This window comes from Bombina bombina, chromosome 4, assembly GCF_027579735.1.
Source record: "Bombina bombina isolate aBomBom1 chromosome 4, aBomBom1.pri, whole genome shotgun sequence".
Taxonomy (NCBI): domain Eukaryota; kingdom Metazoa; phylum Chordata; class Amphibia; order Anura; family Bombinatoridae; genus Bombina; species Bombina bombina.
Genome location: NC_069502.1, coordinates 948,633,383 through 948,656,042, shown reverse-complemented (window position 1 = coordinate 948,656,042; position 22,660 = coordinate 948,633,383). Strand labels below are relative to the sequence as shown.

General features: G+C 42.0%; 1 protein-coding gene across 1 annotated transcript in view; it reads right to left on the bottom strand.

Moving 5' to 3' along the window:
• The window catches only part of LOC128657571 (two pore calcium channel protein 1), a 291,641-nt gene that overhangs the window by 14,130 nt on the left and 254,851 nt on the right, over positions 1-22,660 (bottom strand). Inside the window, exons 17-18 of the mRNA XM_053711945.1 lie at positions 17,308-17,421; positions 1,491-1,603 (exon numbers count right to left, since the gene is read on the bottom strand). Coding sequence (XP_053567920.1) covers positions 1,491-1,603; positions 17,308-17,421 — 227 coding nt within the window. The remainder of the gene's footprint in view (positions 1-1,490; positions 1,604-17,307; positions 17,422-22,660) is intronic.

Genomic DNA, 22,660 nt, shown 5'->3' with positions numbered 1-22,660 from the left:
CCAATTGCTTATGGAGCTGTTAAAAATGAGTCAGGATGGTTGTGCAAAAAGACTCTCCCTGCATCTCCGGACTATAACTTTCATCCAAGCTCTCACTGAGAGGATGACAGGACTAATTAAAACTTCAGTCCCATGCCGAAGAGTACTAACCTCTATAAGAGACTAATCGAAAACTTCTGACACTTCTCTTCCAACCTCCTGGGACGAAAGGCAAAGAATGACTGGGGGATGAGGGGAGTGGGAGGAGTATTTAAGCCTTTGGCTGGGGTGTCTTTGCCTCCTCCTGGTGGCCAGGTTCTGAATTCCCAAAAGTAATGAATATAGCTGTGGACTCTTTCGATTTATGAAGAAAATTGATAATAGAAGTAAATTGGAAAGTTGCATGCTGTATCTGAATCATGAAAACATTTTTTCCCAAAAGTAATTAATGCAGCTGTGGACTCTTCCCGTTTAAGAAGAAAAGCCCTAATCTAAAAAAAAAAACACCCCAAAAAATAAAACCTAACACTAACCCCAAACTCCGGACATCCAGCTTCTTCCAGGCGGAGAAAAGTCTTCATCAAGGCAGATACATCTTCATTGATCGCGGGACCATTTTCTATCTTCTTTCCGGAGGTGCGAAGCGGTCTTCTGAGGTGCAGAGTGGTCTTCAGCAATGTGGAGGTCCTCTTCATGCGATCGTCCGCCGCACACTGAAGATTGAATGCAAGGTAACCGTTTTATATTGGGGTACCTTGCATTCCTATTGGCTGAAATTTTCAAATCAGCCAATAGGATGAGAGCTACTGACATCATATTGGCTGTTCAAATCAGGGTACCTTGCATTTATTCTTCAGTGTGCAGAGGACGATCACATGAAGAGGACCTCTACGCCGCCGAAGACCACTCCGTGCCTCAGGAAGACCGCTCCGCACCAAAAAAGAAGATGGTCCCATGATGAAAAAAGATGGATCCGCCTGGAAGAAGATGGAGGTCTGGACTTCAGGAACGGTGAGTACATTTTTTAGGGTTAGTGTTTTTTTTTAATTTAGATTATGGCATATCCTCTAGCGTAAACTAACTGAAAGAGAAGGATGACTCATAGGCACAGAGAAGCAGCTCCGCTTTCTCGTACTGGCAGCAGACTCACTGCTATTGAAATTGGGTTCCCACCACAAACTTTAACCTTGTGCCCAAATGACGTCTAATTAGGCCCCTGGAAGCCACACATGTTTAAAGAAAATAAAGTGATCTCTTTCTCTCCTCTCTTTCTTGAATTAAATGACCTATTATCCTCTATTTATCTCTGAATAAATTTACATCTTTAAAATTTGATATGCCCTGTACCATAGGCCATTATATCACTAAAATATCTATTGCTAACTGCTTCTTGTAGGCTTAACAATTTGTGGTAAAGTTACCACTACAAATTGAAGCTTTACTTTGCTATACATCCTTAGAGTTACTCTTTAACATGTATAAACTATTTTGCTATTAATAATACTACTTACTTTTTGAAGCAATTCTAAACTTCAGTCCTTTATCATTTGCCTCTTCAAAAGTTCCCACATTACTTTCATTGTATTCCATGTTATTTAGTAAGTTTTGAGGAGAAGTTGCTTCCCTTTATAAAAATATCAGAAAATAAAACAAAAATGAACAAAATATTACAAAAAAAAACAACAGAATTTATGCTTACCTGATAAATTACTTTCTCTTGCGGTGTATTCAGTCCACGGATTCATCCTTTACTTGTGGGATATTCTCATTCCCTACAGGAAGTAGAAAAGAGAGCACACAGCAAAGCTGTCCATATAGCTCCCCCTCTAGCTCCACCGCCCAGTCATTCGACCAAAGGTTAGGAAGAAAAAGGAGAAACCATAGGGTGCAGTGGTGACTATAGTTTAAACAAATTTTTTTTTTACCTGACTTAAATGCCAGGGCGGGCCGTGGACTGGATACACCGCAAGAGAAAGTAATTTATCAGGTAAGCATAAATTCTGTTTTCTCTTGCAAGGTGTATCCAATCCACGGATTCATCCTTTACTTGTGGGATACCAATACCAAAGCTTTAGGACACGGATGAAGGGAGGGAACAAGACAGGTACCTTAAACGGAAGGCACCACTGCTTGCAAAAACTTTCTCCCAAAAATAGCCTCCGAAGAAGCAAAAGTATTGAATTTGTAAAATTTGGCAAAAGTATGCAGTGAAGACCAAGTCGCTGCCTTACAAATCTGTTCAACAGAAGCCTCATTTTTGAAAGCCCATGTGGAAGCCACTGCTCTGGTAGAATGAGCAGTAATTCTTTCAGGAGGCTGCTGGCCAGTAGTCTCATAGGCCAAACGGATGATGCTTTTCAGCCAAAAGGAAAGAGAGGTAGCAGTCGCTTTCTGACCTCTCCTCTTACCAGAATAGATAACAAACAAGGAAGATGTTTGTCTGAAATCCTTAGTTGCTTGTAAATAGAACTTTAAAGCACGAACTACATCAAGATTGTGTAATAGACGTTCCTTCTTCGAAGATGGATTAGGACACAGAGAAGGAACAACTATTTCCTGGTTAATATTCTTGTTAGAAACAACTTTAGGAAGAAAACCAGGCTTGGTACGCAAAAACATAATTTATGTAAGAACTTACCTGATAAATTCATTTCTTTCATATTAGCAAGAGTCCATGAGCTAGTGACGTATGGGATATACATTCCTACCAGGAGGGGCAAAGATTCCCAAACCTTAAAATGCCTATAAATACACCCCTCACCACACCCACAATTCAGTTTAATGAATAGCCAAGAAGTGGGGTGATAAGAAAAAAGTGCGAAAGCATATAAAATAAGGAATTGGAATAATTGTGCTTATACAAAAAAATCAAAACCACCACAAAAAAGGGTGGGCCTCATGGACTCTTGCTAATATGAAAGAAATGAATTTATCAGGTAAGTTCTTACATAAATTATGTTTTCTTTCAGCAAGAGTCCATGAGCTAGTGACGTATGGGATAATGATTACCCAAGATGTGGATCTTTCCACACAAGAGTCACTAGAGAGGGAGGGATAAAATAAAGACAGCCAATTCCTGCTGAAAATAATCCACACCCAGAATAAAATTTTAATGAAAAAACATAAGCAGAAGATTCAAACTGAAACCACTGCCTGAAGTACGTTTCTACCAAAAACTGCTTCAGAAGAAGAAAACACATCAAAATGGTAGAATTGAATAAAAGTATGCAAAGAGGACCAAGTTGCTGCTTTGCAAACCTGATCAACCGAAGCTTCATTCCTAAACGCCCAGGAAGTAGAAACTGACCTAGTAGAATGAGCTGTAATCCTTTGAGGCGGAGTGTTACCCGACTCAACATAGGCATGATGAAATAAAGATTTCAACCAAGATGCCAAAGAAATGGCAGAAGCTTTCTGGCCTTTTCTAGAACCGGAAAAGATGACAAATAGACTAGAAGTCTTTCGGAAAGACTTAGTAGCTTCAACATAATATTACAAAGCTCTAACAGCATCCAAAGAATGCAATGATTTCTCCTTAGAATTCATAGGATTAGAACATAATGAAGGAACCACAATTTCTCTACTAATGTTGTTAGAATTCACAACCTTAGGTAAAAAATTCAAAAGAAGTTCGCAGCACCGCCTTATCCTGATGCAAAATCAGAAAAGGAGACTCACAAAAAAAGAGTAGATAATTCAGAGACTCTTCTGGCAGAAGAGATGGCCAAAAGAAACAAAACTTTCCAAGAAAGTAATATAACGACCAAAGAATGCATGGGTTCAAAAGGAGGAGCTTGAAGAGCCCCCAGAACCAAATTCAAACTCCAAGGAGGAGAAATTGACTGAATGACAGGTTTTATACGAACCAAAGGTTGTACAAAACAATGAATATCAGGAAGATTAGCAATCCTTCTGTGAAAAAGAACAGAAAGAGCAGAGATTTGTCTTTCAAGGAACTTGCGGACAAACCTTTATCTAAACCATCCTGAAAAAATATAAGTCTTCCAGACTCTATAATATATCTCTCTAGATACAGATTTACGAGCCTGTCACATAGTATCAATCACAGAGTCAGAGAAACCTCTTTGACCAAGAATCAAGCGTTCAAACTCCATACCTTAAAATTAAGGTCTTGAGATCCTGATGGAAAAAAGAACCTTGAGACAGAAAGACTGGTCTTAACGGAATAGTCCACAGCTGGCAAGAGGCCATCCGGACAAGATCCGCATACCAAAACCTGTGAGGCCATGCTGGAGCTACCAGCAGGACAAACGAGCATTCCTTTAGAATATTGGAGAATACCCTTGGAAGAAGAACTAGAGGCGGAAAGATATAGGCAGGATGACACTTGTAAGGAAGAGATAATGCATCCACTGCCTCCGCCCGAGGATCCCGGGATCCGGACAGATACCAGGGAAGTTTCTTGTTTAGATGAGAAGCCATCAGATCTATTTCTGGGAGTTCCCACATTTGAACAATCTGAGGAAATACCTCTGGGTGAAGACCATTCGCCCAGGTGCAACGTTTGGGGACTGAGATAATCCGCTTTCCAATTGTCCAAACCTGGGATATGAACCGCAGAGATTAGACAGGAGCTGGATTCCGCCCAAACCAAAATTCGAGATACTTCTTTCATAGCCAGAGGACTGTGAGTCCCTCCTTGATGATTGATGTATGCCACAGTTGTGACATTGTCTATCTGAAAACAAATGAACAACTCTCTCTTCAGAAGAGGCCAAGACTGAAGAGCTCTGAAAATTGCACGGAGTTCCAAAATATTGATCGGAAATCTCACCTCCTGAGATTCCCAAACCCCTTGCGCCGTCAGATACCCACACAGCTCCCCAACCTGTAAGACTTGCATCTGTTGAGATTATAGTCCAGGTCGGAAGAACAAAGAAGCCCCCTGAACTAAACGATAGTGATCTGTCCACCATGTCAGAGAGTGTCGTATAATCGGTTTAAAGATATTAATTAAGATATCTTTGAGTAATCCCTGCACCATTGGTTCAGCATACAGAGCTGAAGAGGTCGCATGTGAAAACGAGCAAAGGAGATCGCATCTGATGCGGCAGTCCTAAGACCTAAAATTTCCATGCATAAGGCTACCAAAGGGAATGATTGTGACTGAAGGTTTTGACAAGCTGATATCAATGTTAAACTTCTCTTGTCTGACAAGGACAGAGTCATAGACACTGAATCTATCTAGAAACCTAAAAAGGTTACCCTTGTCTGAGGAATCAATGAACTGATTGGTAAATTGATCCTCCAACCATGAACTTGAAGAAACAACACAAGTCGATTCGTATGAGATTCTTCGAAAAAGAGAAGACTGAGCAAGTACCAAGATATCGTCCAAATAAGGAAATACCAAAACCCTGTTCTCTGATTACAGAAAGAAGGGCACCGAGAACCTTTGAAAAAAATTCTTGGAACTGAGGCTAGGCCAAACGGTAGAGCCACAAAACTGGTAATGCTTGTCTAAAAAAGAGAATCTCAGACACTAAAAGTGATCTGGATGAATCGGAATATGCAGATACACATCCTGCAAAACTATTGTAGACATATAATGCCCTTGCTAAACAAAAGGCAGGATAGTCCTACAGTAACCATCTTGAATGTTGGTATCCTAACATAACGATTCAATATTGATAGATTCGGAACTGGTCTGAAGGAATTGACCTTCTTTGGTACAATGAAGAGATAAAATAAAACCCCAGCCCCTGTTCCAGAACTGGAACTGGCATAATTACTCCAGCCAACTCTAGATCTGAAACACATTTCAGAAATGCTGAGCCTTTGCTGTGTTAACTGGGACACGGGAAAGAAAAAAATCTCTTAGCAGGAGGCCTTAACTTGAAGCCAATTCTGTACCTTTCTGAAACAATGTTCTGAAACCAGAGATTGAGAACGGAATTGATCCAAATTTCTTTGAAGAAAACGTAATCTGCCCCATACCAGCTGAGCTGGAATAAGGGCCGCACCTTCATGGGTACTTAGGAGCTGGCTATAGGTTTCTATAAGGCTTGGATATATTCCAAACTGGAAATAGTTTCCAAACTGATACCGCTCCTGAGGATGAAGGATCAGGCTTTTGTTCCTTGTTGTGAGGAAAAGAACGAAAATGATTATTAGACCTAAATTTTCCTTAGATTTTTTATCCTTTGATAAAAAAGTTCCCTTCCTTCCAGAAACAGTTGAGATAATAAATTATTACCCTGGAAAGAAAGGGAAAGCAAAGTTAACTTAGAAGACATATCAGCATTCCAAGTTTAATCCATAAAGCTTTTCTAGCTAAAATAGCTAGAGACATTATACCTGACATCAACTCTAATGATATCAAAAGATGGTATCACCAATAAAATTATTAGCATGTTATAGAATAATAATAATGCTATAAAATTATGATCTGTTATTTGTTGCGCTAAAGCTTCTAACCAAAAAGTTGAAGCTGCAGCAACATCCGCTAAAAATATAGCAGGTCTAAGAAGATTACCTGAACATAAGAAAACTTTTCTTAGAGAGGATTCAATTTTCCTATCTAAAGGATCCTTAAATGAAGTACTATCTGCCGTAGGAATAGTAGTACATTTAGCAGGAGTAGAGACAGCCCCATAACCTTAGGGATTTTGTCCCAAAAAACTCTAATCTGTCAGATGGCACAGGATATAATTGCTTAAACGTTTAGAAGGAGTAAAAGAATTACCCAAATTATTCCATTCCCTGGAAATTACTTCAGAAATAGCATCAGGGAGATTAAACACTTCTGGAATAACTACAGGAGATTTAAAAACCTTATTTAAACGTTTAGATTTAGTATCAAGAGGACCAGAATCCTCTATTTCTAATGCAATTAATACTTCTTTAAATAAAGAACGAATAAATTCCATCTTGAACAAATACAAAGATTTATCAGCATCAACCTCTGAGACAGAAACCTCTGAACCAGAAGAACCATTATCAGTATCAGAATGATGTTCATTTAAAAATTCATCTGAAAAAAGAGAAGTTTTAAAAGACTTTTATGTAAACTAGAAGGAGAAATAACAGACATAGCCTTCTTAATGGATTTAAAAAATAAAATCTCTTATGTTTATCAGGAACACTCTGAATAATTAGATGTTGACGGAACAGCAACAGGTAATGTAACAGTACTAAAGGAAATTTTATCTGCATTAATAAGTTTGTCATGACATGCAATACAAACAACAGCTGGAGAAACAGATACCAAAAATTATAGCAGATACACTTAGCTTGGTAGCTCCAGCACCGGGCAGTGATTTTCCTGAAGTATCTTCTGACTCAGTTGCAACGTGGAACATCTTGCAATATGTAATTGAAAAAACAACATATAAAGCAAAATTGATCAAATTCCTTAAATGACAGTTTCAGGAATGGGAAAAAAATGCCAGTGAACAAGCTTCTAGCAACCAGAAGCAATAAATAATGAGACTTAAATAATGTGGAGACAAAAGCGACGCCCATATTTTTTTTTTTTTTTTAGCGCCAAATAAGACGCCCACATTATTTGGCGCCTAAATGCTTTTGGCGCCAAAAATGACGCCACATCCGGAATGCCGACATTTTTGGCGCAAAAGAACGTCAAAAAAATGACGCAACTTCCGGCGACACGTATGACGCCGGAAACAGAAAGATTTTTTGCGCCAAAAAAGTCAGCGCCAAGAATGACGCAATAAAATGAAGCATTTTCAGCCCCCGCGAGCCTAACAGCCCACAGGGAAAAAGTCAAATTTTTTAAGGTAAGAAAAAATGATTGATTCAAATGCATTATCCCAAATATGAAACTGACTGTCTGAAAATAAGGAATGTTGAACATCCTGAGTCAAGGCAAATAAATGTTTGAATACATATATTTAGAACTTTATAAAAAAGTGCCCAACCATAGCTTTAGAGTGTCACAGAAAATAAGACTTACTTACCCCAGGACACTCATCTACATGTTTGTAGAAAGCCAAACCAGTACTGAAACGAAAATCAGCAGAGGTAATGGTATATATATATAAGAGTATATCGTCGATCTGAAAAGGGAGGTGAGAGATGAATCTCCACGACCGATAACAGAGAACCTATGAAATAGACCCCGTAGAAGGAGATCATTGAATTCAAATAGGCAATACTCTCCTCACATCCCTCTGATATTCACTGCACACTGAGAGGAAAACCGGGCCCCAACTTGCTGCGGAGCGCATATCAACGTAGAATCTAGCACAAACTTACTTCACCACCTCCATAGGAGGCAAAGTTTGTAAAACTGAATACGTAGACGCTATCAGAATCACCGAAGCCTTCTCCTGCTTGATTCTGGCAACCAGACGCGGGAGGAGAGGAAACGGTGGAAAAACATAAGCCAGATTGAAGGACCAAGGCGCTGCTAGAGCATCTATCAATACCGCCTTGGGATCCCGGGACCTGGACCCGTAGAGAGGAAGTTTGGTGTTCTGACGAGACGCCATCAGATCCAACTCTGGGGTGCCCCATAGCTGAGTCAGCTGGGCAAATACCTCCGGGTGGAGTTCCCACTCCCCTGGGTGAAAAGTCTGACGACTTAGAAAATCCGCCTCCCAGTTGTCTACTCCTCGGATGTGAATTGCTGAGAGATGGCAGGAGTGATCCTCCGCCCACCTGATTATTTTGGTTACTTCCGTCATCGCTAGGGAACTCTTTGTTCCCCCCTGATGATTGACATAAGCTACAGTCGTGATGTTGTCCGACTGAAATCTGATGAATTTGGCCGCCGCTAGTTGAGGCCATGCCTGAAGAGCGTTGAATATCACCCTCAGTTCCAGAATGTTTATCGGGAGAAGAGTTTCTTCCCAAGACCATAAGCCCTGAGCTTTCAGGGAGTCCCAGACCACACCCCAGCCTAACAGACTGGCGTCAGTCGTTACAATGATCCACTCTGGCCTGCGGAAACATATTCCCTGAGACAGGTGATCCTGAGACAACCACCAGAGAAGAGAATCTCTGGTCTCCTGGTCCAACTGAATTTGAGGAGACAAATCTGCATAATCCCCATTCCACTGTTTGAGCATGCATAGTTGCAGTGGTCTGAGGTGTATCCGAGCAAAAGGGAATATGTCCATTGCCGCAACCATTAGTCCGATTGTCTCCATGCACTGAGCCACAGATGGCCGAGGAATGGAATAAAGAGCTCGGCAAGTAGTTAAGAGTTTTAGCTTTCTGACCTCCGTCAGAAATATTTTCATTTCTGCCGAGTCTATCAGGGTTCCTAGGAATGGAACTCTTGTGAGGGGGGAGAGAGAACTCTTTTTGATGTTCACCTTTCACCCGTGAGACCTCAGAAAGGCCAATACAATCTCTGTGTGAGACTTGGTTCTTTGGAAAGTTGACGCCTGAATTAAGATGTCGTCTAGGTAAGGGGCCACTGCTATGCCCCGCGGTCTTAGAACCACCAGGAGGGACCCTAGCACCTTTGTGAAAATTCTGGGAGCAGTGGCCAACCCGAAAGGAAGAGCCACAAACTGAAAATGCTTGTCGAGAAAGGCGAACCTGAGAAACTGGTGATGATCTTTGTGGATAGGAATGTGCAGATACGCATCCTTTAGATCCACGGTAGTCATATATTGACCCTCCTGGATCATTGGTAAGATTGTCCGAATGGTCTCCATCTTGAATGATGGGACTCTGAGGAATTTGTTTAGAATTTTGAGATCCAGGATTGGTCTGAAAGTTCCTTCTTTTTTTGGGAACCACAAACAGGTTTGAGTAAAACCCCAGTCCTTGTTCTGCAATTGGAACTGGGTGGATCACTCCCATTGTATGTAGATCTTCTACACAGCGTAAAAACGCCTCTTTCTTTGTCTGATCTGTAGACAGACGAAAAATGTGGAACCTTCCCCTTGGAGGAGAGTCCTTGAATTCTAGAAGGTATCCCTGGGCTACAATCTCTAATGCCCAAGGATCGTGTACATCTCTTGCCCAGGCCTGAGCGAAGAGAGAGAGTCTGCCCCCTACTAGATCCGGTCCCGGATCGCGGGCTACCCCTTCATGCTGTCTTGGTGGCAGCTGCAGGCTTTTTGGCCTGTTTACCCTTATTCCAGCCCTGGTAAGGTTTCCAGTTTGCCTTGGGCTGTGAAGCGTTACCCTCTTGCTTTGCAGCCGGAGAGGATGAAGCGGGGCCGTTCCTGAAATTGCGAAAGGAACGAAAATTAGCTTTGTTCTTTGTTTTAAAGGCTTTGTCCTGAGGGAGAGCATGGCCTTTTCCCCCTGTGATATCTGAAATAATCTCTTTCAATTCAGGCCCGAATAGGGTCTTCCCTTTGAAAGGAATGTTCAAAAGCTTGGATTTAGACGACACATCGGCCGACCAGGACATTAGCCATAGCGCCCTGCGCGCCAAAATGGTGAAACCTGAATTTTTCGCCGCTAACTTAGCTATTTGGAAAGCGGCGTCAGTGATAAAAGAATTAGCTAGCTTTAGAGCCTTAATTCTATCCATAATTTCCTCATATAAGGTCTCCGTCTGGAGCGAGTCTTCCAGCGCCTCAAACCAGAAAGCAGCTGCAGTAGTTACAGGAATAATGCAGGCAATAGGTTGGAGAAGAAAACCTTGTTGAACAAAAATTTTCTTAAGTAAACCCTCTAATTTTTTATCCATAGGGTCTTTAAAAACACAACTGTCTTCAATTGGTATGGTTGTGCGTTTAGCTAGTGTAGAAACAGCCCCCTCCACCTTAGGGACCGTCTGCCACGAGTCCCGCATGGGGTCAGATATGGGAAACATTTTCTTAAAAACAGGAGGGGGGACAAAAGGGACACCTGGCCTATCCCACTTCCTAGTAACGATATCCGCAATCCTCTAAGGGACCGGAAACGCATCCGTGTAAACAGGGACCTCTAGGTACTTGTCCATTTTACACAATTTCTCTGGGATCACCAAAGGGTCACAGTCATCCAGAGTAACTAATACCTCCCTAAGTAAAACACGGAGGTGTTCTAGTTTAAATTTAAAAGCCAATGTATCTGAATCTGTCTGGGGAGGAACCCTTCCTGAATCAGAGACTTCTCCCTCAGACATCAAATCCCTAGCTCCCACTTCAGAGCGTTGTGAGGGTATATCGGATACGGCTACCAAAGCGTCAGAATGCTCATAATCTGTTCTTAAAATGGAGCTATCCCGCTTTGCAGGTAACACGGGCAGTTTAGATAAGAAGGCTGTAAGAGAATTATCCTGCTTGATTCTGGCAACCAGACGCGGGAGGAGAGGAAACGGTGGAAAAACATAAGCCAGATTGAAGGACCAAGGCGCTGCTAGAGCATCTATCAATACCGCCTTGGGATCCCGGGACCTGGACCCGTAGAGAGGAAGTTTGGTGTTCTGACGAGACGCCATCAGATCCAACTCTGGGGTGCCCCATAGCTGAGTCAGCTGGGCAAATACCTCCGGGTGGAGTTCCCACTCCCCTGGGTGAAAAGTCTGACGACTTAGAAAATCCGCCTCCCAGTTGTCTACTCCTCGGATGTGAATTGCTGAGAGATGGCAGGAGTGATCCTCCGCCCACCTGATTATTTTGGTTACTTCCGTCATCGCTAGGGAACTCTTTGTTCCCCCCTGATGATTGACATAAGCTACAGTCGTGATGTTGTCCGACTGAAATCTGATGAATTTGGCCGCCGCTAGTTGAGGCCATGCCTGAAGAGCGTTGAATATCACCCTCAGTTCCAGAATGTTTATCGGGAGAAGAGTTTCTTCCCAAGACCATAAGCCCTGAGCTTTCAGGGAGTCCCAGACCACACCCCAGCCTAACAGACTGGCGTCAGTCGTTACAATGATCCACTCTGGCCTGCGGAAACATATTCCCTGAGACAGGTGATCCTGAGACAACCACCAGAGAAGAGAATCTCTGGTCTCCTGGTCCAACTGAATTTGAGGAGACAAATCTGCATAATCCCCATTCCACTGTTTGAGCATGCATAGTTGCAGTGGTCTGAGGTGTATCCGAGCAAAAGGGAATATGTCCATTGCCGCAACCATTAGTCCGATTGTCTCCATGCACTGAGCCACAGATGGCCGAGGAATGGAATAAAGAGCTCGGCAAGTAGTTAAGAGTTTTAGCTTTCTGACCTCCGTCAGAAATATTTTCATTTCTGCCGAGTCTATCAGGGTTCCTAGGAATGGAACTCTTGTGAGGGGGGAGAGAGAACTCTTTTTGATGTTCACCTTTCACCCGTGAGACCTCAGAAAGGCCAATACAATCTCTGTGTGAGACTTGGTTCTTTGGAAAGTTGACGCCTGAATTAAGATGTCGTCTAGGTAAGGGGCCACTGCTATGCCCCGCGGTCTTAGAACCACCAGGAGGGACCCTAGCACCTTTGTGAAAATTCTGGGAGCAGTGGCCAACCCGAAAGGAAGAGCCACAAACTGAAAATGCTTGTCGAGAAAGGCGAACCTGAGAAACTGGTGATGATCTTTGTGGATAGGAATGTGCAGATACGCATCCTTTAGATCCACGGTAGTCATATATTGACCCTCCTGGATCATTGGTAAGATTGTCCGAATGGTCTCCATCTTGAATGATGGGACTCTGAGGAATTTGTTTAGAATTTTGAGATCCAGGATTGGTCTGAAAGTTCCTTCTTTTTTTGGGAACCACAAACAGGTTTGAGTAAAACCCCAGTCCTTGTTCTGCAATTGGAACTGGGTGGATCACTCCCATTGTATGTAGATCTTCTACACAGCGTAAAAACGCCTCTTTCTTTGTCTGATCTGTAGACAGACGAGAAATGTGGAACCTTCCCCTTGGAGGAGAGTCCTTGAATTCTAGAAGGTATCCCTGGGCTACAATCTCTAATGCCCAAGGATCGTGTACATCTCTTGCCCAGGCCTGAGCGAAGAGAGAGAGTCTGCCCCCTACTAGATCCGGTCCCGGATCGCGGGCTACCCCTTCATGCTGTCTTGGTGGCAGCTGCAGGCTTTTTGGCCTGTTTACCCTTATTCCAGCCCTGGTAAGGTTTCCAGTTTGCCTTGGGCTGTGAAGCGTTACCCTCTTGCTTTGCAGCCGGAGAGGATGAAGCGGGGCCGTTCCTGAAATTGCGAAAGGAACGAAAATTAGCTTTGTTCTTTGTTTTAAAGGCTTTGTCCTGAGGGAGAGCATGGCCTTTTCCCCCTGTGATATCTGAAATAATCTCTTTCAATTCAGGCCCGAATAGGGTCTTCCCTTTGAAAGGAATGTTCAAAAGCTTGGATTTAGACGACACATCGGCCGACCAGGACATTAGCCATAGCGCCCTGCGCGCCAAAATGGTGAAACCTGAATTTTTCGCCGCTAACTTAGCTATTTGGAAAGCGGCGTCAGTGATAAAAGAATTAGCTAGCTTTAGAGCCTTAATTCTATCCATAATTTCCTCATATAAGGTCTCCGTCTGGAGCGAGTCTTCCAGCGCCTCAAACCAGAAAGCAGCTGCAGTAGTTACAGGAATAATGCAGGCAATAGGTTGGAGAAGAAAACCTTGTTGAACAAAAATTTTCTTAAGTAAACCCTCTAATTTTTTATCCATAGGGTCTTTAAAAACACAACTGTCTTCAATTGGTATGGTTGTGCGTTTAGCTAGTGTAGAAACAGCCCCCTCCACCTTAGGGACCGTCTGCCACGAGTCCCGCATGGGGTCAGATATGGGAAACATTTTCTTAAAAACAGGAGGGGGGACAAAAGGGACACCTGGCCTATCCCACTTCCTAGTAACGATATCCGCAATCCTCTAAGGGACCGGAAACGCATCCGTGTAAACAGGGACCTCTAGGTACTTGTCCATTTTACACAATTTCTCTGGGATCACCAAAGGGTCACAGTCATCCAGAGTAACTAATACCTCCCTAAGTAAAACACGGAGGTGTTCTAGTTTAAATTTAAAAGCCAATGTATCTGAATCTGTCTGGGGAGGAACCCTTCCTGAATCAGAGACTTCTCCCTCAGACATCAAATCCCTAGCTCCCACTTCAGAGCGTTGTGAGGGTATATCGGATACGGCTACCAAAGCGTCAGAATGCTCATAATCTGTTCTTAAAATGGAGCTATCCCGCTTTGCAGGTAACACGGGCAGTTTAGATAAGAAGGCTGTAAGAGAATTATCCATGATAATCCATGATGTAATGTAAAAGGGTTAGACGCACTAGAGGTACTAGGCATCGCTTGCGCGGGCGTAACTGTTTGTGACACTTGGGGAGAGGCAGACGGGCTACCCTCGTTGCCTTCAGTCTGAGAATCATCTTGGGCCACATTCTTAAGTGCAACAATATGATCTTTAAAGTGTATAGACATATCAGTACAAGTGGGACACATTCTGAGAGGGGGTTCCACCATGGTTTCTAAACACATTGAACAAAGATTTTCCTTAGTGTCAGACATGTTTAATAGACTAGTAAAGTACACAAACAGGCTTGGAATCACTTTAATCAAATAAAAAACACAATTTGAAAAAAAAACGTTACTGTGCCTTTAAGAGATAAAAAGAGCACACAATTTTACAAAACGGTGAAGAATGCAGCAATCTTTCTGAAATTTTCACAGTATGTAGCTAAAGCCTTAATAAGATTGCACCCCAAGTTTCAAAACGATTAACCCCTTAATGCCCAAACCGGAGCAGCCTAAAGCCAACACCTGGTTAAATCACTACAGCTCCTTGCCACAGCCTTGCTGTGGCCCTACCTTCCCTTAGGGATCAGATTTGGGGGAATATAGCTTCTTTTAGGCCCTCAAACATCAGCAGGACCCTCCATGTGAAACAGCATGAACTTATCTGCAATTCAAAGTGCGCATCTGAGGAAATTAGGCCCCTCCCACTCTACTCCAGAGCTGTGAGGCCTAGTAAATCACTCCTAAGTGACTAAAAAACAGCCATGTGGTAATAACCCCAGAAAAAACCCAAAAGGGCTTTCAAAGTGTCTTGCAAAATGATTTTTCCTTAGCCAAACAATCGATTGCCCTGAATAAGTGTCAACCAGTATATTAGCCCTATTATGTAAGCATTCAATTCCTTACTAAGTCTGTGAACATAGCTTACCCTCCCCTCATGGGGATATTGTCAGTCCTTCTAGCATTATCTCAGTCTTGTCTAGAAATAAATGACTGAACATACCTTATTGCAGATCACCCTGCAAACTGTTCCCCCCAACTGAAGTTTTCTGGTACTCCTCAGTCCTGTGTGGGAACAGCAGTGGATTTTAGTTACAACATGCTAAAATAATTTTCCTCTCATTAGAAATCTTCATCACTTTTCTGCTAGAGAGTAAATAGTACAAACCGGTACCATTTAAAATAAACTTTTGATTGAAGATAATAAAACTACAATTCTAACACCACATTCACTTTACACTCCCGAGAGAGACCCTAGTGCTTAGAGCCAGCAAAGAGAATGACTGGGGGGTGGAGCTAGAGGGGGGGCTATATGGACAGCTTTGCTGTGTGCTCTCTTTGCTACTTCCTGTAGGGAATGAGAATATCCCACAAGTAAAGGATGAATCCGTGGACTGGATACACCTTGCAAGAGAAATGGAACATAATGCAACAAAACAAACTAACAAACAAAAAGGCACTGCAATTCAATTATAAAACATACCAATTATACATATATAATAAATAAATCACGTTAAATTATAATGAATCACAAGTAAATGAGTGAATAAAATACAATATGAACAGCAATAACTACAACAAAGATTAATTAATTACATTATAAAATATAGATTAAATATAAATACGCAAATACATGTTCTAACCATGCACTACTGTGTTTTTAACCGGCCCTGCAAAAGGGTTAAACGCACAGTAGAAATACTGCTCCGGACTCACAGAGCAGTGCTGGTCTCAAGTGGAAAGCACCACAAATCCAATCAGCAGTGATAGTTGTATGACTTATGATTTTGGGGGGAATAAACACACAGTAGTCCAGGGACAATAGTCAGGGGCATTTCCATTAGGCATTAGCCACCTTGCATTATGGATGGCCCCCATGTGCCCCCCCAACAGTGGCTTCCCAGCACCCCCTGCCAAGGCACTGTGGCAGCTCCAGCCTACCCCACCCACGGCATGCCCAATACCGCCTCTAACATGCCCAGTGTCACCCTCCCACTAAGGCTCCGCATACAGACATTGACCCCCCAAGAAGAAATTTCTAGGGATAGCACTGTCTTAAAATTACATATTCTAACGCATTAGAGCATGTAATTATTATTATTATTTTTTATATATATATATATATATATATATATATATATATATATATATATATATATATATATATAATGGCCTTTAAGTAAGTTTCTAATAAAAGGTGTAATGTATTAAAAGTGCCAAAGTAAATTCAGTTTTACTCCGGGATGGAGCGAGGATGTGTTTTATAGTGAGAATCTTATTTAAAGGTACAGTATTCATAAACATTTAAACACTTTTCATTAATTGTATGTATGCTTTGATTTCAAAATTGCCTTGAAGTAGTTTCATTTTACCTGCCAAAGTCATGTGTGGCACAAGGTAAACAACATCTGAAGTATTTAACTCTATGGGCCTGATGATAATAGATTCTCCTGCTTGCAGAGGAATTGTAGTGCAGACTTCACAGGGGCTGAACTCACTAAATGCTTAAAGAAAAAGGGCAGAACACTCCAGCACTGCAAGATCTGTCACACGATTCTAGACTGGCAAATTTTGCTTTACTTGTCTAAGGGATGTTCTCTGCATTTCTGTATGTAAAGTAGAGACAAGCCCAGTGCAATCTAGCACTGCATGATATGAGAGTTTTGTTACAATTCACTAGGGATCTCGCATTGCTTGAGGATCATTTTATATCATCTCGTCTGAGTGAAAGGTTTATATCATTAGGCCCTAAGCCCACTTGTACTGACAAGAGTGGCTAAAAGCACTCAGAGTCTTAGTATGCAGTGTGCATGCAATGTGGGATGGGGAGGAGTAGCAGAAGGGAAGACCTGACCTCTGGACTGTTCTACTTCACATTATGTGCAGCTGCAGGGAAGAATCACTGCCAATAGAAAAACAAAGAGGAGGGATCCATATAAAAGCACAAGATTAAGCAGGGTCTGCCCGGCTACTGTGCTACTTAGGGGAGTGCACAAGGGCTACAGGGAGGCAGATAACTTGACAGCTAAGCTGTTCCTTTAACCTGTATACAGATAAAGCTCCCTGCACCGGGATGTGTCTTTATTATTTTATTATTATTAGACTTTATTTATGAAGCGTTAACATATACAGCAGCGCTGTCCATGGACACCTATGTTTTATTTGTGTTGCAATCGCCGTTTTATGTCACCGTCTCTGTTCTCTCTTTACTTACTCTTGCACCGCCATCCCCAGCTCCTGAATCTTCTTCTCAATCACAGTTTCAACTTCACTCTTTTCCAGTGAATATTCCACAAAAAATGCTTCCAAAATAAATGCTACAAAAATGCTGGGAGGAAAAAAAAAATATTACATTAGTAGTTTGTCCTTAATAATAGTTTTATTAAAGTATCTGAGATGTAAGTGGTTTGTTTCTGGATCTGGGATATGAAACCCAAAAAAATTATTTTATGGTTCAGACAGGGCATATCATTTTAAAAGTTTCCAATTGACTTCTATTATTAAATTTGCTTTGTTCCCATGACATTCTTTGTTGAAGAGATACCTAGGTAGGTGTCTGGAGCACTACATGACAGGAAATAGTGCTGCCATCTAGTGCTCTTGCAAATGGATAACATTCTTGCAAAACAGACACGGGCAGGCTCCTGAGCTTATGTTCCGGCTTTTCAACAAAAGTTTCAAAGAGAACAAAGAAAATGTGACAATAGAAATAAATTAGCAAGTGAAAATGTTTGGGTTTCATATACCTTTAAAGGGATAGTAAACCCCCAAATTTTCTTTTATGATTCAGATAGAACATACAATTTTAAACAACTTTCCAATTTAATTCTATTATCAAATTTTCTTCATTCTCTTGTTATCCATTGCTGAAGGGACAGCATTGCACTACTGACAGGAAGCTGAAAAACTAAATTTATGCTTACCTGATAAATTGATTTCTTCTATAGTAAGACGAGTCCACGGATTCATCCATTACTTGTGGGATATTATCCTTCCCTGCAGGAAGTGGCAAAGAGCACCACAGCAGAGCTGTCTATATAGCTCCTCCCTTAGCTCCACCCCCCAGTCATTCGACCAAAGGTACAGGAAGGAAAAGGAGAAACTACAAGGTGCAGAGGTGACTGATTTTAAATTTAAAAAATATAATCTGTCTTAAAATGACAGGGCGGGCCGGGGACTCGGCTTACCATAGAAGAAAACAATTTATCAGGTAAGCATAAATTTAGTTTTCTTCTATAAAGGTAAGACGAGTCCACGGATTCATCCATTACTTGTGGGATACAATACCAAAGCTACAGGACACAGATGAACGGGAGGGACAAGACAGATGGTTAAACAGAAGGCACCACTGCTTGAAGAACTTTTCTCCCAAAAACAGCCTCCGAAGAAGCAAAGGTATCAAATTTGTAAAATTTGGAAAAGGTATGACGCGAAGACCAAGTCGCAGCCTTACAAATCTGTTCAACAGAAGCATCATTTTTAAAAGCCCATGTGGAAGCCACCGCTCTAGTAGAGTGAGCTGTAATTCTTTCAGGAGGCTGCTGTCCAGCAGTCTCGTATGTCAAACGGAAGATGCTTTTTAGCCAAAAGGCAAGAGAGGTAGCCGTAGCTTTTTGACCTCTACGTTTTCCAGAATAGACAACAAACAAAGAAGATGTTTGACGAAAATCTTTGGTCGCTTGCAAGTAAAACTTTAAAGCACGAACCACGTCCAAGTTGTGCAACAGACGCTCCTTCTTAGAGGAAGGATTAGGACACAGAGAAGGAACAACAATTTCCTGATTAATATTCTTATTAGAAACAACCTTAGGAAGAAATCCAGGTTTGGTACGCAGAACCACCTTATCAGCATGGAAAACAAGATAAGGTGAGTCGCATTGTAATGCAGATAGTTCAGAAACTCTTTGAGCTGAAGAGATAGCAACTAAAAACAGAACTTTCCAAGATAGAAGCTTAATATCTATGGAATGCATAGGTTCAAATGGAACCCCTTGAAGAACTTTAAGAACTAAATTCAAACTCCATGGCGGAGCAACAGGTTTAAACACAGGCTTGATTCTAACTAAAGCCTGACAGAAAGACTGAACGTCTGGAACATCTGCCAGACGTTTGTGCAGTAGAATTGATAAAGCAGATATCTGTCCCTTTAAGGAACTAGCTGATAGCCCCTTCTCCAATCCTTCTTGGAGAAAGGACAAAATCCTAGGAATCCTGATCTTACTCCATGAGTAGCCTTTGGATTTGCACCAATAAAGATATTTACGCCATATCTTATGATAAATTTTCCTAGTGACAGGCTTTCGAGCCTGAATCAAGGTATCTATGACCGACTCAGAGAACCCCCGCTTGGATAAGATCAAGCGTTCAATCTCCAAGCAGTCAGTCGCAGAGAAACTAGATTTGGATGCTGGAACGGACCTTGAAGCAGAAGGTCCTGTCTCAGTGGCAGAGACCAAGGTGGAAGAGATGACATGTCCACCAGGTCTGCATACCAAGTCCTGCGTGGCCACGCAGGTGCTATCAAAATCACTGAAGCTCTCTACTGTTTGATTCTGGCAATCAAACGAGGAAGGAGAGAAAATGGTGGAAACACATAAGCCAGGTTGAATGACCAGGGTACTGCCAGAGCATCTATCAGTATTGCCTGGGGATCCCTTGACCTGGACCCGTAACGAGGAAGTTTGGCATTCTGACGAGACGCCATCAGATCCAATTCTGGTGTGCCCCTTTGCTGAATCAATTGTGCAAACACCTCCGGATGGAGTTCCCACTCCCCCGGATGAAAAGTCTGGCGACTTAGAAAATCCGCTTCCCAGTTCTCCACTCCTGGGATATAGATTGCTGACAGATGGCAAGAGTGAGTCTCTGCCCATCGAATTATTTTGGTAACCTCTATCATCGCTAGAGAACTCCTTGTTCCCCCCTGATGATTGATATATGCTACAGTCTTGATATTGTCCGACTGAAATCTTAGGAATCTGGCCGACGCCAGCTGAGGCCACGCCTGAAGCGTGTTGAATATCGCTCTCAGTTCTAGAATATTTATCGGGAGGAGAGCCCAGAGGTCAGGAGACCCTCTAATTGTTTATCCATAGGATCTTTAAAAGCACAGCTGTCCTCAATAGGTATAGTTGTACGCTTAGCCAGGGTAGAAATAGCTCCCTCTACCTTAGGGACCGTCTGCCACGAGAAACATTTTCTTAAAAGTAGGATGGGGAGCAAACGGAATACCTGGTCTATCCCACTCCTTAGTAACAATTTCCGAAATCCTCTTAGGGACCGGAAAAACATCAGTGTAGGCAGGAACCTCTAGGAATCTGTCCATTTTACACAATTTCTCTGGAACTACAATAGGGTCACAATCATCCAGAGTAGCTAAAACCTCCCTGAGTAATAAGCGGAGGTGTTCTAGTTTAAATTTAAAAGCCGTCATATCTGAATCTGTCTGAGGGAACATATTTCCTAAGTCAGAAATCTCTCCCTCAGCCAGCAAATCCCTCACTTCAGAACATTGTGAGGGTACATCTGATATAGCTAATAAAGTGTCAGAGGGCTCAGCGTTTGTTCTCACACCAGACCTGCTGCGCTTCCACTGCAACCCAGGCAGCTTAGATAAAACCTCTGTGAGGGTAGTATTCATAACTGCGACCATATCTTGCAGGGTGAAAGAATTAGACGCACTAGAAGTACTTGGCGTCGCTTGTGCGGGCGTTAACGGTTGTGAGACTTGGGGAGAATTAGATGGCATAATCTGATTCTCTTCTGACTGAGAATCATCCTGCGACATACTTTTAGTAGCTTAAATATGTTCTTTACAATTTATAGATCTTTCAGTGCATGAGGGACACATTCTAAGTGGAGGTTCCACAATGGCTTCTAAACATATTGAACATTGACTTTCCTCAATGTCAGACATGTTGAACAGGCTAGTAATGACCACAAACAAGCATGAAAACACTTTATTTAGTGAAAAAAATAAACTTAAAAAACGGTACTGCGCCTTTAAGAGAAAAAAAGAATACACATTCTGCAAAACAGCCTAAACATGCACCAAATTTCTCAAAATTTTGTATGTAGACACACAATAGGTAGTTAAGATTGCACCACAAACATTTTTAACAATTAACCGCTTAATTTCCAAACCGGATCGAAAATAGGCCCAGATCCGGAAAAAACCCTCAGCACCTTGCCACAGCCCTGCTGTGGCCCTACCTGCCCTCAGGGATCGAAAGTGTGGGGTAAAAGCTTCAATTTGGCCCAAAACATACACCAGGACCCTCAGAAGTTAGAGCTTGCTGCTTGCTGACAAACTAACTGCGCATCTGAGGCGCAAAAATAGGCCCCGCCCATCTCACTCGATGTTTAGCCTTAAAGAACCGCACCAGAGCGGTTATAACTAACCATGTGGGTTCTAAGACCCTAAAATTAAACCATGTGTGCCCTAATAAAGTTGCCCAAAACGTTTATTGCCCACAAAAAAATGTTAAAGCACTCCCTTAAAAAAAACGTTTGCTCACAAACATTTGCCATTCAGTGTCAACCATATATGTAATTGGCCCCATATGCAAGCTAAGTAATGCCCTTCTTTTAGCTCTAGGATTACTGCTTACCCTTACCCTCCTGGGTATAATGTCAGCCTTTCTGAAATACAGTCTCTCCAGAAAAAATATGACTGAACATACCTCATTGCTGCATAGCATGAAACCGTTCCTCACACTGAAGTTTCCTGTACTCCTCAGCCTCTGTGAGAACAGCAATGGACCTTAATTACAAATGCTAAGATCATCATCCTTCAGGCAGCAGTCTTCATCCATCTGCTGCCTGAGAGTAAATAGTACAAACCGGTACCATTTAAAGTAACAAACTCTTGCTTGAAGAAATTAAAAACTAATATTTTATCACCTCTTTCACTTTACCCTTCCTAGTACTTAGAGTAGGCAAAGAGAATGACTGGGGGGTGGAGCTAAGGGAGGAGCTATATAGACAGCTCTGCTGTGGTGCTCTTTGCCACTTCCTGTAGGGAAGGATAATATCCCACAAGTAATGGATGAATCCGTGGCCTCCTCTTACCTTTATAGAAGAAATATCTATTTAGCCAATCACAAGAGACAAATGTGTGCAGGCACCAATTAGCAGCAGCTCCCACTAGTGTATGATACGTGCATATTCATTTTTTAAAATGGGATTAAATAGAAAATAGAAGTAAATTTAAAAGTGTCTTAAAATGACATGCTCTATCTTGCAAGTTTAATTTTGACTTTCCTATCCCTTTAAGTCTGTTCCTATATATCAATTAATATAGACTATATCTGCTAGTTGTATGACAAGGGGAAAACAAAATGGTGCTTGCTCTGCTCACATTGAGAAAAGGCATTCTATGGCAATTGTAAATGTATTTTTGCCCCAATGCTTGCTGGTAACTATAGACCTAGATTACAAGTTTTGCGGTATGGTGCGGTACGGCTACATCGCTGAAAAATTTACCTTCGTGCGTGGAATACACAGGTCTCCCGTATTACAAGTCGCTGCAGTACAGCTATAGCACAAACGTTTTAGCCTTTACGCAA